Source organism: Phocoena sinus, chromosome 8 (assembly GCF_008692025.1).
Source record: "Phocoena sinus isolate mPhoSin1 chromosome 8, mPhoSin1.pri, whole genome shotgun sequence".
NCBI lineage: Eukaryota > Metazoa > Chordata > Mammalia > Artiodactyla > Phocoenidae > Phocoena > Phocoena sinus.
The window spans coordinates 49933976-49948185 of record NC_045770.1 but is presented as its reverse complement, the minus strand read 5'-3'; the positions used below and the strand labels follow the sequence as shown (position 1 = coordinate 49948185).

At 37.5% G+C, this 14210-nt stretch overlaps 1 protein-coding gene across 9 annotated transcripts in view; it reads right to left on the bottom strand.

Moving 5' to 3' along the window:
- The window catches only part of PRCP (prolylcarboxypeptidase), a 72060-nt gene that overhangs the window by 33219 nt on the left and 24631 nt on the right, over positions 1–14210 (bottom strand). For all 9 annotated transcript variants that reach the window (XM_032640970.1, XM_032640966.1, XM_032640971.1 and 6 more), the window contains one exon: positions 394–534. In XM_032640970.1, coding sequence (XP_032496861.1) covers positions 394–534 — 141 coding nt within the window. The remainder of the gene's footprint in view (positions 1–393; positions 535–14210) is intronic.

Sequence of the window (14210 nt, the reverse complement as noted above, 5' to 3'; positions counted from 1 at the left end):
GTGTTCACATTCTAGAGACCATAATAATAATAATAAACTATATGCCATAACATTCCCACTCCCATTTCCCTCATATCCTTGTTCAATCGTTAAATAAGCTGGGATTTTTTTTTAATCTTTTAAAATTCAATTGTCCAAAAACAGTATTTCATTCTTTTCATGTGTAATTCTTTAAGGCTGAACAGGCTTGTTGGATATCTGTATTTATTCTTTTGTGAACTGCCTATTCATGTACTTTTTCTGTTTTTCTATTATCTGTGAGTTTATCTTTTTGTTATTTTTTAAAGAACTTCACAATACAGAAATACTCAGTCATATATACTGCAAAAGATTTTTCCAGTTGATCATAATAAAAAGGAAATTGAGCCCAGAGTTTCACAAATCTGCACATACCGTATTATTGCAAAACCAGATAATGTCCCCTTCGTTACCAGTGTAGAAAAGTATAGATCCACCATCTTCCTTCCAATGTTTATCAGCTATTAGGTACCGTTGTTTAAAAGTTTTATCAGTATGAAATCCAAAATGATCAACCTATGACAAAAAAGAAACAGACAAGACATATTTCAAAGGAAAGCAATTAAATATCAAACAAGTATTTATATTTATTCTTCCATTAAAATCAATCTATGCTACAAAAATCACAAAAAAATTTAAACTTCACTTGGTTTCATTAGTAGTAGTAATATTGATATTGTTCTTTTGAAATTATTTTCTTTATATTTTAAGATAAAGCAATGTTATTGGTGGTCAAGATTTTCAGTGTAAGACAAAAGATACAATTATAAAGTCAAGTAGCTACTTAAAAACAATAACGTTAAAATTGAATGAAACAGTAGAACCTATTAATTGGAACCTATTCATTTTTAAAATACAGACATTCCTTACTACCTGAATTTTCATTATTGAAACTTTTAATATCAAAATTCAAGGACTAAACAGACCACTGAAAAGGTCTATAAACATTGTCACCCCAATAACAATTAACATTCCAAGGGCCAGGATTTTGGTATCTAATACTATTTCCCACTAAAACGAATAGGGCTTGTTAGTGAAATGGCTGCCTGACATTTGGGACAAGAAAGCTACGAGATAAACCAATGCATCTTCCTATGCAAAGAAGCACTCAAAACTTAATGGAGTTATATCTAACAAATATAGGAGACAACTACAAAGGACTATCATTGGCTAAAGTTTTAATAAATTGAACATAAAACAAATTGAACATAAGAATAATGATTGTAGTTGATTGAAACGTTCAATTCATGAAAATCCATTACTCCATAAGGATATCAAAAAAGAAAAAGCAAGAAAAATATTCATTCGCCACCATTTAAGTTATTTATTAAACCAACTCCTCACTTAGAAGTTGTAAATAAAAAAGTAAAGAACTCAACATTTAACCTGCCTTTCCAATAGAATTATATTTCAGGGTACCAAATAGTCCCAGTTGATGAAAAAGAGCTCTGTTTTACCAAATGTCAGCTAATGCAGAAGGAATGACAGAATTAGAAAAATGATATTTGGCAAACCCTAGTGAAGTTACTGATTCAGGCAAGAATTACCAAATAGTGTTAAAAGCATTAGGAGAACGGATGACAGGAAAATGAACATTCATATTACTTCCAAAGTAATACCATAGAGAATACTGTCACAAGATCAGGCTGTCATCACCTTAACCTAGTAATCAAAGTTAGCATCACTAATAGTGGTGTGAGCAGGAATTATGTATCTCCTCACATGGTACAACACAAAGCACATTTCACCTATGATGAATTCTTGCCAAAAATGTTCGACTTCTAGCTTAGTCCAGTCTTTAGATCTAATTTCCAGTTTCTGGGAAATACAAAGGGCAGGAAAACAAACTGAAGATACTCTGAAGAGGCAATCAGACAAATCCAAAGGTAAGACATTTTACAAGAAAAAGGCAACGCAATATCCTGATAAAAGGACTGTTTTAGATTAAATAAATTTTAAGGAACATAATAATCAGATGCAATGCATGATTCCAGATGGTATCTTGGTTTGAACAAACAAGATATAAATGACAATTTAGGGACAACTGGGTTAATTTAAATATGGACTAGGTATTAGGTGAGACTAAGGACTTGTTAATTTTGTTAAGAGTGATCATATTGTTTTGGCTACATAAAAAAATGTTTTTCTTTTTCTACAGCTGTACATTGAAGGATTTAGAGAGAAAACGTCATGCAGTTTATAATTTACTTGAAAATACTTCAGCATAAAAAAGTAAAATGAATTTAAAGGAAAAAATATAATCTACACTGAGAGAAAAAAACACACTGGATACTGAGACTTTGTGAGATACAATATAAAACATGTCAGAATGACACAATTTTAAGCTTACATTGCACTTTAAATATATTTTTTGAGCTTTTTCACCTTCTCTTAATAAACTCACCATTTAAAAAATACAATTATTAAACCCTATAATATGGTAAAGTTCATATACAACTATCTGAATTTAAAGAGTTACCCAACAGGACAGAGCCCACTGAGCCTTTAGGGTCATAGTGTTTGAATTCTTCAGTGCTTTGGAGGGACAGGAGTGAGAATGCAGGGTGCTCTGGGGCACACATAGGCTGATCCAGTACTGCTCCAGCCTTCCTGGGGCAGGAGCTGGTTCTGACCTAATCCAGATCTTGTAAGATTTCCCTTGGCCGTTCTAAAACAGATGGAACTTCCTGCACCCACTCCATCCACACACACACACACACACACACACACACACACATGCATACTTCACATTCATACCAGAGGTCCCAAAATGCAAGTTTCTCAAAACTGCACCTAATGCACACTTCCCAATGTCCACGATCATCACCATATATAGTCCTAAAATACAAGCTGTTCTAATATAAAGACTATCTACCTTTCAGTAAAATAAGCAGTCTGTATGGAACAGGTATATAATAATGATGTCCATGTGCTAAAAAACCCCTCCCATGACATATGTTAACTCTCTCAATCACTTATATATCAACAAGCATCTATTGAATGGGCCAAGTACTTGTTCTAGGCCAAGTAGTAAACTAAGCAACAGGATAAAGAGTTAGCTGAGCCACAGCTCCTTGATTTAACTTAAACTAATTCAATTATACCCACTAAGCCTAAAAGTAAAAAAGAGCAAGAGAAACAGGCAAACAGTGAAGGGAAGATAGACAACTGATTCCACTTGCTTCCATTCAAATTAGTAGTGTTTCTCCACATGAGGTCCCTAGATATCAGTATCAGCTTCATCTGGGACTTGTTAAAAATGCAAATTCTCTGGCTGAATCCCAGGCCTACTGAATTAGAAACTGTGGGGAGTAGAACTCAGTAACTTGTGTTTTAACAAGCCCTCCAAGTAATTCTGATGTACAGCTAACATTTTGAGAACAATGAGTTAGCATAAGCCCCCAAATAAGACAAGAATCTGCTATTCCTTATCTTGATCTAGGTTTCAGAATACTTCTAATATGTAAGCATCTCAGTATGCTGAATGAAACTCTGATGTTTAAAGATGTGAATTACCACCCAACATGGCCCCTAAATACAAGCCAACTGCATCATTTGAAGCTCAACGGGAAAAACCATCATCTGTTTCAACAAAGGAGAAAGGACTAGCTGTGTTGGACTTAAAGGAAGGAAGTACACAGCTCTCTAACAAGATGCCTTCTCCTGGTATTCTCAAAGATAATTCTGCCATAGTGATTTTCAACTTACCCACTGACTTTAGAGCCTAGCCTTGTAAAATGAGATACCACCGTTCCCTTTAAAAGCAGCCCACAAAGAAACCTATTTCAATAATACAGTCTAAAGGTTTCAAATTTGAAAACATGGGTATGTGTTTGTATATATCATGTTAAATGTATATGGTAAAAAAATTCTCGCCAGAGAAAGAGCCTGTATCTAGAATTACAAGAGCCACAAGAACTTTAGACAGAGAAAGCCAAACCTCCTGTGGCTGCTCTCAGGACACTCCTGCTCCTAGCAATCCCTAACTGTTTAGCTTGGCGAAAAGTGGGTGGAACTCTGGTATGACAGAAAGAAAGCAAGTTAGAAGTCAACAGATCTAAACCTGAATTCCTACTGTGGGGCCTCAGGCAAGTCACTTAACCTCTGTGAGCCCCGCTGTTGTCCTATATAAAATAAGGATAATAACACATAACTCAAAGGATTGCTGTGAAGATGAGAGAAAACATATCCAAAGTATTAGGTATAGTCCCTGGTATATAATACATGCTCAGTGAATGTTAGCTCTCCACTCCATCCCATCTGCACACCAGTCCTAAGCATGGAGTACTTAGATGGGGTAAATAAGGCAGACAGTGATGAAGCTCTTCACAGAATTATAGGACATACGCTTAGAATGTCAAAATCTCCTATCTCGAGTGCTTCACCTAAATATTAAACAGCTAGAAAGAGGTAGTGAAATATCATTTACAACACATTAATTTGCAGAATTTTCTTGACTCTTCCTAATTATCAACGATATCAACTTCGGGCTACACAACTATAGATATTTTCCAATACCTAAGGACCCAGCATACTAGGTGCAGCATGCCCTCTGCTGTTGAGAACTGAGGCCTGCACGCCACTTACAGTCCTGTGCTCCTGAACAGAGATTTTATAAATCACAACATAAAAGGAGACAGGGACGTAGAAGCCATTTGATCTGCGTTGTTCAACTGAAGAAACCAGACTCAAAGAGGTCAAGTGCCTTTGTCAAGGTTACAAGTCAGAGGCAAACCTGGAATTTTTAATTGTTTTTTCAATTTGGTGTATTGAGATAACTAAAATAATTAATAGCACTGTAAAAGCCACACAGGCATGACCTCAAAAAGTAAAAACACCTCTAGTCACACACAGCAGTCCTTTCTAGAATGTGGTCCTAGAAATTCCAAGAGATGCTTCCCTTCTTCACCTTGTACAGGATAAAGAGATCCATGAGAATGGGTAGGCAAGAAGGAATAAAGAGAACAACATCCTTTAAATAGTTTATTGCAGCAAAAATAACTATTTGGACTTTAAAACTGCTCAAAAACAAAATTTACACCCAGAAAAACCTGTAAGAACATCACATCTATTAGAAACAGTTTTGGTGGCAACTTGGAGTGAGGGTTAACACAGAGCACCTGCTCGGTGTCTGGTACTGTGCTGGCGCTTTACACAAATCACCTCACCATCCTCCCCATTACCCTCTGGGGGCACGTTCACTATACCAGTCTTATATAATAAGGACACTGAAGCTCAGAGAGGTCAGATAACTTGTCCAAGGTAATATAACTGTTTTTCAGTTATAATATAATTATAAAATATATAAAATATAATTGTTTTTCATGTGCTTTATCCACTACCCAATCCTACCTCTGACAAAATCCAGCCTGCTTTTTTTCACTGTAACACACTATGGCAGATAGGGTCAACCTTCAGCAGGGGACACTAGAGTATCTTCATTTGCAAAATGAAGTACATATCCCCAAATACATACTAATAGTTATACTGAAGCATATGGTGTTTTCACTGACCTGACTCAAGAATTGTTACTATATTGTTTTTAACTCATTTAATCAGGCTGCTGATAAAAAAAAAAAATCACATTGACTCTTAGTAGCTTTTAGTTTTAAGAAACTCAGTATACAGTTGGTTTCATTTACATACCCAGATATATGATAATAGTTAACTGAAATTTTACTAAACATATGAAAAGTATACTCAGAGATATACAAGACAAAAACATAGACTCACACCTCCAATACATTAAAGCACCTTGAAAGAGGGCTCTCTGGTCTCCAATTCTAATCCAGAGATGTTAAAATGAAATAAGATGTTCTTTCTTCCATTTGATGTATGTACCCTGTATTAATTATGGAATTATGGCATTACATTCTATTAGAGTTCCTAAATGGAGACCGACATTGTTTCTGGGCAAGCTTGATCTCCCCTGAAGGGCTAGACACCTTCATGTTAGAAGGACACAATTTCTCAAAGAAGGAACCAAAACCTGAAAGGAAGGTGGGGTTTAGGCAGGATCTAGGTCTATAGTTGGAGAAAAGTCCTATGAGTGGAGTCCTACTAAGTTGTCCCTCACCCAGAAGTAGCCACAGAACTGGGTCAAGACGGGAGAGCAAGCCATATCTTATGAGTCAGATCATGGGTGACTAGGTTTATTTCTACTTTATCATGTCAGAACCTTTCAAGAATCTTTTGAACGTTCTACCTTTGTTCATCTGTACTACAAAGATACCAGGAAAGATTGGAGAGTAAATCTGACTTAAAAGAATTAAAAGGGAAACAGTATCCCTTGATGAGAGTGGTGGTGGTGATAAGGAAACGAATCACAAGTCTCTCCAAGAGGAAGGTGAGTCCAAGAAACAGGAATGTCATTCCCTTCCCACAGGAATGCTCCCTTTATTGCCAAACTTAGCAGGTCTAGTTTCCATTTTAACAAGGAAGGTGGAAGTTTCCTCAGAGATAACCTTCAAGTGAAATCATACTTCTATGTAATAAGATGCTGCATATCTTCACACATCTTTCTGTCCATATTAATATAATAGAGAAAACTGTATTCCTTCCTTCTGTATATTATTTGTAACCTGCTCCTAGTCTCAAAAAAGAAACTCTTAGATATAAATTATTTACTTAAAGATAAAACAAACTGGGAAGGGAATAAAAAGATATGAGAGAGTCCGCTGTGGAAAAAGTTTGGCTATCCAGCTTCCTACACCTACAAATGAATTGTTAGAAAGGCAAGAACACAATAGCTACCACAGTGCCCCTGTACAAGACAGATACTTTATAAATAATTATTAAATGAATGCAGTCCAAATCTTCCTAATGTGGTCCCCCACATTTCTGTGTAAAAGGTCCTCTTGTTCATGTTAAAATTCTCATAGAAACTTTATATCATGTTATATCAAGCCAGTGCTTGAGAAAATATGAGAAGCTATTATAAATTCAATAGTGGTATAAATAAATATCACCACAGCATCTAAAAACAGTATATACTATTTTCAATAGTATATACTTGGTAGGAAAATGGATTCAACACAATTCTACAGTGTTCAGGAAGCCTCCTTTCCCCTGACCAAAGACTTTGGACCCCAAAACGAGAATCCCATTCTAAATTACTAAATTCTATGACATCAAAATATTCTCTGCTCTACTAAAACAAAGGTGAAGATATCCTGCCCTTAAGAACACCTAAAACATTCCAGTAAATCAAGAAATAACATGTTTTGTCCAACAATAGTCAGGTGTTTCAGCAGAGGAAGATTCTGGCATCATCTGCTGGCTAAACAGGTCCGTGAGAGCACCACACGATCAATAACTTCCTGTGGCTTCAGGAAGCTCTGTACCACTAGAATTACCTGACCACATTTTAAGCTCTCAAATTAGAGATAAAGTGTCACTGCAATTATTAAATATCTAAATGTTAGTAAATGTTACATAGTCAGAGGGCGCTGTTGTATAAGTATTGGATTGGCCAAAAAGTCCGTTCGGGTTTTTCCGTGTTATGGGAAAAACCCAAACGACTTTTTGGCCAATCCAATAGAGTAAAGCAGGAGAACCGTTAGGTTTTAAATATTAGATTCATAAAATTTTAGGACAGTAAGGGAACTTAAATCTCAAGTCCAAACTCTTAAATGAAAAAACCTGAGATACAAAAATGTCAATTATTTTACATCTTTCTTTTTAAATAAAGATATATTCACATAGTTTAAAGTCAGGGTTCAAAATGCATGCTGTTAGAAGTCAGACTAGTGGTTAACCTTGCGGGGAAAAGTCACTCTAAAAGAGAATGAGAGGATTCTGGATTTAGGATGGTGCATTTTTCTATACCTATAAGATAATTAGCAAATAGATTTGTAAACACTTAAGATTTCCTTTAAGATACACGTATTATGTACATATGATGTTTCTATTTCTATTTCACTATAGTCATATGTAAATTATATTATACTAAATCACATTTATATTAAATTTTTCTCCAGACTATTCTACAAAGCTACAGTAATCAAGACAGTATGGTACTGGCACAAAAACAGAAATATAGACCAATGGAACAGCATAGAAAGTGCAGAGATAAACCCAGACACATATGGTCACCTTATTTTTGATAAAGGAGGCAAGAATATATAACAGGGAAAAGACAGCCTCTTCAATAAGTGGTGCTGAGAAAAATGGACAGCTACATGTAAAAGAATGAAATTAGAACACTCCCTAACACCATACACAAAAATAAACTCAAAATGGATTAAAGACCTAAATGTAAGGCCAGACACTCTCAAACTCTTAGAGGAAAACATAGGCAGAACACTCTGTGACATAAATCACAGCAAGATCCTTTTTGACCCACCTCCTAGAGAAATGGAAATAAAAACAAAAATAAACAAATGGGACCTAATGAAACTTAAAAGCTTTTGTGCAGCAAAGAAAAACATAAGCAAGATGAAAAGACAACCCTCAGAATGGGAGAAAATATTTGCAAATGAAGCAACGGACAAAGGATTAATCTCCACAATGTACAAGCGGCTCAATATCAAAAAAACAACCCAATCCCAAAATGGGCAGAAGATCTAAACAGACATTTCTCCAAAGAAGATATACAGATTGCCAACAAACACATGAAAGGATGCTCAACATCACTAATCATTAGAGAAATGCAAATCAAAACTACAATGAGGTATCACCTCACACCAGTCAGAATGGCCATCATCAAAAAATCTACAAACAATAAATGCTGGAGAGGGTGTGGAGAAAAGGGAACCCTCTTGCACTGTTGGTGGGAATGTAAATTGATACAGCCACTATGGAGAACAGTATGGAGATTCCTTAAAAAGCTAAAAATAGAGCTACCATATGACCCAGCAATCCCACTACTGGGCATATACCCTGAGAAAACCATAATTCAAAAAGAGTCATGTACCACAATGTTCATTGCAGCTCTATTTACAATAGCTAGGACATGGAAGTAACCTAAGTGTCCATTGACAGATGAATGGATAAAGAAGATGTGACACATATTTGCAATGGAATATTACTCAGAAACGAAATTGAGTTATTTGTAGTGAGATGGATGGACCTAAGAGTCTGTCATACAGAGTGAAGTAAATCAGAAAGAGAAAAATAAATACTGTATGCTAACACATATATGGAATTAAAAAAAAAATTGTTTCTGAAGAACATAGGGGCAGGACAGGAATAAAGACACAGACATAGAGAGTGGACTTGAGGATACAGGGAAGGGGAAAGGGAAGCTGAGACAAAGTGAGAGAGTGGCATGGACATATATACACTACCAGATGTAAAACAGATAGCTAGTGGGAAGCAGCCACATAGCACAGGGAGATCAGCTCGGCGCTTTGTGACCACCTAGAGGGGTGGGATAGGGAGGGTGGGAGGGAGACCCAAGAGGAAGGAGATATGGGGATGTATGTATATGTATAGCTGATTCACTTTGTTATAAAGCAGAAACTAACACACCACTGTAAAGCAATTACACTCCAATAAAGATGTTAAAAAAAATTTTTTTTTCTTTCACTTAAAAATGTGTATTGAGTATTCATTAGTGACAGGCATTAGGAAAGAGAACGGAGTAAGATACAATTCAATCTCTCAAGTTTTGAATATAAAAAAAGTGATGAGCATACTAATAAACAATCACAAGATGGTATGGTTTAAGTTCTATATACAAAGTGCTATGGGAGCTTAGAAGTTAAGTTCCGACCTGAAGGAATCATGCAAGGCTTCACCAAAGAAGTGATATCTGAGGTGAACTCAGAAGAGTAACAAGAATTTTTCCAAGTACAGAAAAGCATGTCAAGCAAAGGGAGCATGAGGAACACTGCAGAACAAGCATATTCAGGAACTGTTGTTGTTTGTGGCAGAAGATATATAATTCATAAGGAGAAGGGATGGGAGATGAGATTAGATTCACCAGGCTGCCACCTGATGTACATAGGAAAATCTCCCTATAAAGAGAAACCTAATTGAAATCTGAGATTGCCTCTCTAAACCAACAGTGAATGAAATAGGTACGCTAGAAATAGAGCCTTAATGAGGCAGAGACTTTCATCTGTTGTGTCCACTGCTAAGTCCCCAGTGACTAGAATAATGTCTGGCACATGGTAGAAGATCAATGACCATACACAGAATAAATGCACGCATGCATACATCCTAGCTCTGCAGATGGTATTAAAACAAACCCAACACAGCTTCAGAGAACAGCATGACTCAAAGCAATGAGAATGGAAATCAAAGTTCCCACGATCAAGTTTGTGAGGATTCATTTATTGCATGGGTCTGTTACTGGCTTTGGAAGAGTTGCAGAATGCTGTAGTCAGATGTGCCTTTTGCCCAGTGACAAATCACGTGCCTGAGGAAGAACCCAAGCATAAAACCTAAACCCGACTCATAAGAGTTTAGCGTTATCCAGACTGCTGAGGAACCAGGAACTGCATGCCCTCTGCTGGGAGGAGAAACAGGAAGATAAATACCTACAAATTAATATAGACAAAAGGCCAGCATCTAGGTGGAGGGGCAAGGGAAGGACTAATCAGCATTTTACTGAAGTATATAACCTAAAAGGTCAGGTATGACCTTGTGACAGGGTTATAGTCACAGTTTTTAGGGCTGTAAAGGACTTAAACCTGTGGCTCTCTGGCAGTGCACAGTTATTTAACCTGAATGACAGCTTCTTATAAAATGTATATTATACTGGATCATTCAGCAGCATACTAATGTTCAGTATACCCAAATGTGCTGCAAAATGTCGATTTGAGCAATGTGTAAGATACGTTTTTCCACAAAGAGTTTTATGAAGAAGAAACATGGTAGAGGTATAATGCCCAAAGGCAAAAAGTGATTAGAGGGAATAGTTGAGACTATAGGAGAGAGGGGGATTAGTGATGCTGGGAGATTCTGAGGAGACAGGAGAAAATGGGGTCAAGACACAGATGGAGGGATTTGATTTGGACAGGAGGAACCCCTCCTCCTTTGGTAGATGGAGGTACAGATGGGTACAGAAGGAACTACATCTCTAGGTGGAAAAGGAGAACGCTGACGGGGTTCTGGCTAAAACGCCTCTCGTACAACAACTAAGTTTTTTAATCACTGAAGTAGGGGGCAAGGCTATCTACTAAAAGAGAGTAAAAGGGCATAGTGTGGCAATGATTTGAAGAGAGAGGTGAAAGTGCAGCATGGAAGAAGGAACTGATGCTCAGGCCTTCATAGGATCCCTGAGTTTAGAGACTAAATTTGCGGGTACAACAATCTACCTAGTTGTGGGTTTGCTTCAACAGACATCCACCACCCAGGATAGGAGTAGAGAAGTTTAATGGCTGGATAAAACTAGGATAGGAATTTCATAAAGAGGCTGTGACAGAGAACAGGAGGCAAGGGAGCTGAGGTCATCCCTGATGTCCATGCATCCCCAAAGCCATGAATACCCAAAGCCATGAGGTCCTCTCCATCACAGGCAAATGCTGCTGAAATCTGCTTGCTGAATTGCAAGGGAATCTAAACTATGTTATATTTATTCCATTTTAAAAAGTGAAAAATCTTGCCAGAACTCATATACAGTAATCCCCCCCACATCCATGGTGGGTACATTCCAAGACCCCCAGCAGATGCCAGAAACTGTAGGTAGTGCTGAACCCTATACGGTCGGCAAACCCAATATAGTCAGCCCTCCATATTCTTACCCATATATTTGGCTGCAGAACCTACAGATACAGAGAGCCAACTGTATTATGCCATTGTATGGTACGATATATAAGGGCCTTAAGCATCCGTGGATTTTGGTATCCGCAGAGGGGTCCTGGAACCAGTTCCCTGTGGGTACAAAGGGAACATATTCTATGTTTTTTCCCACACTAACAGATGGGTAGCATATACAGCGTGGATACGCTAGACATAGGGATGATTCAGGTCCTGGCAGGACAGAGCAGAAGGTGTGAGATTTCATCACACTACTCAGAACAGCATACAATTTAAAACTTATGAATTGTTTATTTCTGGAATTTTCCATTTAATATATTTGGACCAAGGTTGACTGCAGGTAACTGAAACTGTGGAAAGGAAAACCACAGATGAGGGGGACAAACTAATGTTTTTCTTCCTTTATGATGGAAGAGATGGAGGCTGGTATCTGGTAAAAGGTAAAACGATAAAGACCCCCACCCCTACCCCCAAAAAGGCAAAACCATACTTCTCAAGTACAGGATACAGACCTGTGTATGTATGTAATTTACAGTCCAATCGTCCGTATTCCCCCTCCTCTGAAGGGATGCTCCTCCTGCAGAGGGCTGTGATGACTTCCCAAATCTACTCTTCTTCCAGCTGAGCAAAACCCCAGTTCTTACCCATATAACATGATTTCTAAAATCTTCACAACCCCATTCACAACCTAGTTCAATTATCTTCCCTTTCATGGACGGTGTGCCCAGAATTGAGCACAATGCATGAAATGTGGTCTAATGAAGTGCCTTGCTCACCAATGGCTAGAAATAAATAACTTGTGAGTATGTTTATAGATATAGATCCACTAATGCAGCCTACTTTAAATTGAGAGTCAGGGAAGGTGTACTGCGTTGAATAATGTCTCCCCCAACATTCATGTTCTTCCCGGAACCTCAGCAAGTGACTTTATCTGGAAATAAGGTCATTACAAATATGATTAATTAAGATGAGGTCATGTTGGAATAGGGTTAGTCCTTAGTCCAATATAAACGGTGTCCTTATAAGAAGAGAAGAAACACAGAGACATATACAAAGAGAAGGCCATGTGAAGACACAGATATACAAAAGAAAGACAGCCACGTGATGACAGAAGACAACACTGGAATTATGCAACTGCAAGCCACTAAGGATTGCCAGCAACTACCAGAAGCTAGGAGAGAGATGGAACAGATTCTCCCTAGGAGGAACCAATCACACCGACACCTTGATTTTGAACTTCTGGCCTCCAAAACTGTTAGAAAATAAATTTCTGTTGTTTTAAGCCTCCCAGTTTGTGGTACTTTGTTACAACAGCCCTAAGAAACTAACATAGATGGCCTCTCTGTGGAGGTGGCACTGGGGGTAAAGCCTGAAGAAGCCAGCCAGGGGAAGAACTCTAGAAAGGAACAGAAAATACAAAGGCTCAGAGACTTGGCATGTTGTAAAAATAGAAAGGAGACCACAGTGTCTGGAACATGGTGAACAAGGGGAAGCATTGTGGTATGGGATGAGGCTCAGGGCCAGGTAGGCCACAGTAGGGAGTTTAACACAAAGAGCAGTGAGAAAGCCTTAAAGAGCTGTAGGAGTTATTCTGATCTATGTTTTAAAGAGATCGCTCTGGCTGCTTTGTGGAGACTGGCCTGGAGAATGAGATGATAAAGAAAGGGAGAAGAGTAAACAAAAGGCTACTGAAAGGTCCAGGTAAGAGATCATGGTAAGACTGAAAAATAAGCCAGGTTTCCTCAGTCACTATATATATAATATATATAACATACACCACTTTCTAAAATCATAATACACCCAGGAAAGATCACAATGAAAAAAGACCCAATGTATGACATCAGTAGTATTTGCATAACAGCAATCAACAAAAGGTAGTCTTTTGAATAGCTATAACCACCACTATTGTCCTTTAATAACTGATTCTGCACTGACCCTGACTCTGGGCATTCTAAATAGCAAGAGCCCCGCTAAAACGGTGAAAGAGTTCCAAGGCCATCAGGCTCCCAGTAGCATTTAATGGATGTGAACAAAGCAGATTTTACTTCTACCCTTTTCATCCAGAAACTATTTAAAGAAATTATACAACTTGAGAATGTAATTGTTCTCAAAGTTGATGGTCTCTGTTCCTCTCTGGTGTGACAAAAGACAACAGGGACCACAATCTTTACCTGGTTACCTCTGTCAAATCAATAAACTACATTTTTAAAAAGTAGTGTATACAAAGAAGATACTACTATACAATGTTAAAATGCATCTCTTCCTCCCCCACAAAGGACCTTCTGTGAATCATATTGTGAGAACTGCTGAAACAGAAAACTTACAGCATTCTCTCTTTAGAGATTGCTTTAAAGAAATAATTTTTTATTACACTAATACATGACTTTAAAGGCTTTTAGCATTCCAAAAAATTAAACTTTACAAAATGCCCACATGAAGATCATACACAAAAGGAAGCATTGAAGAAAGTAGCAGCCTGAGCTTTT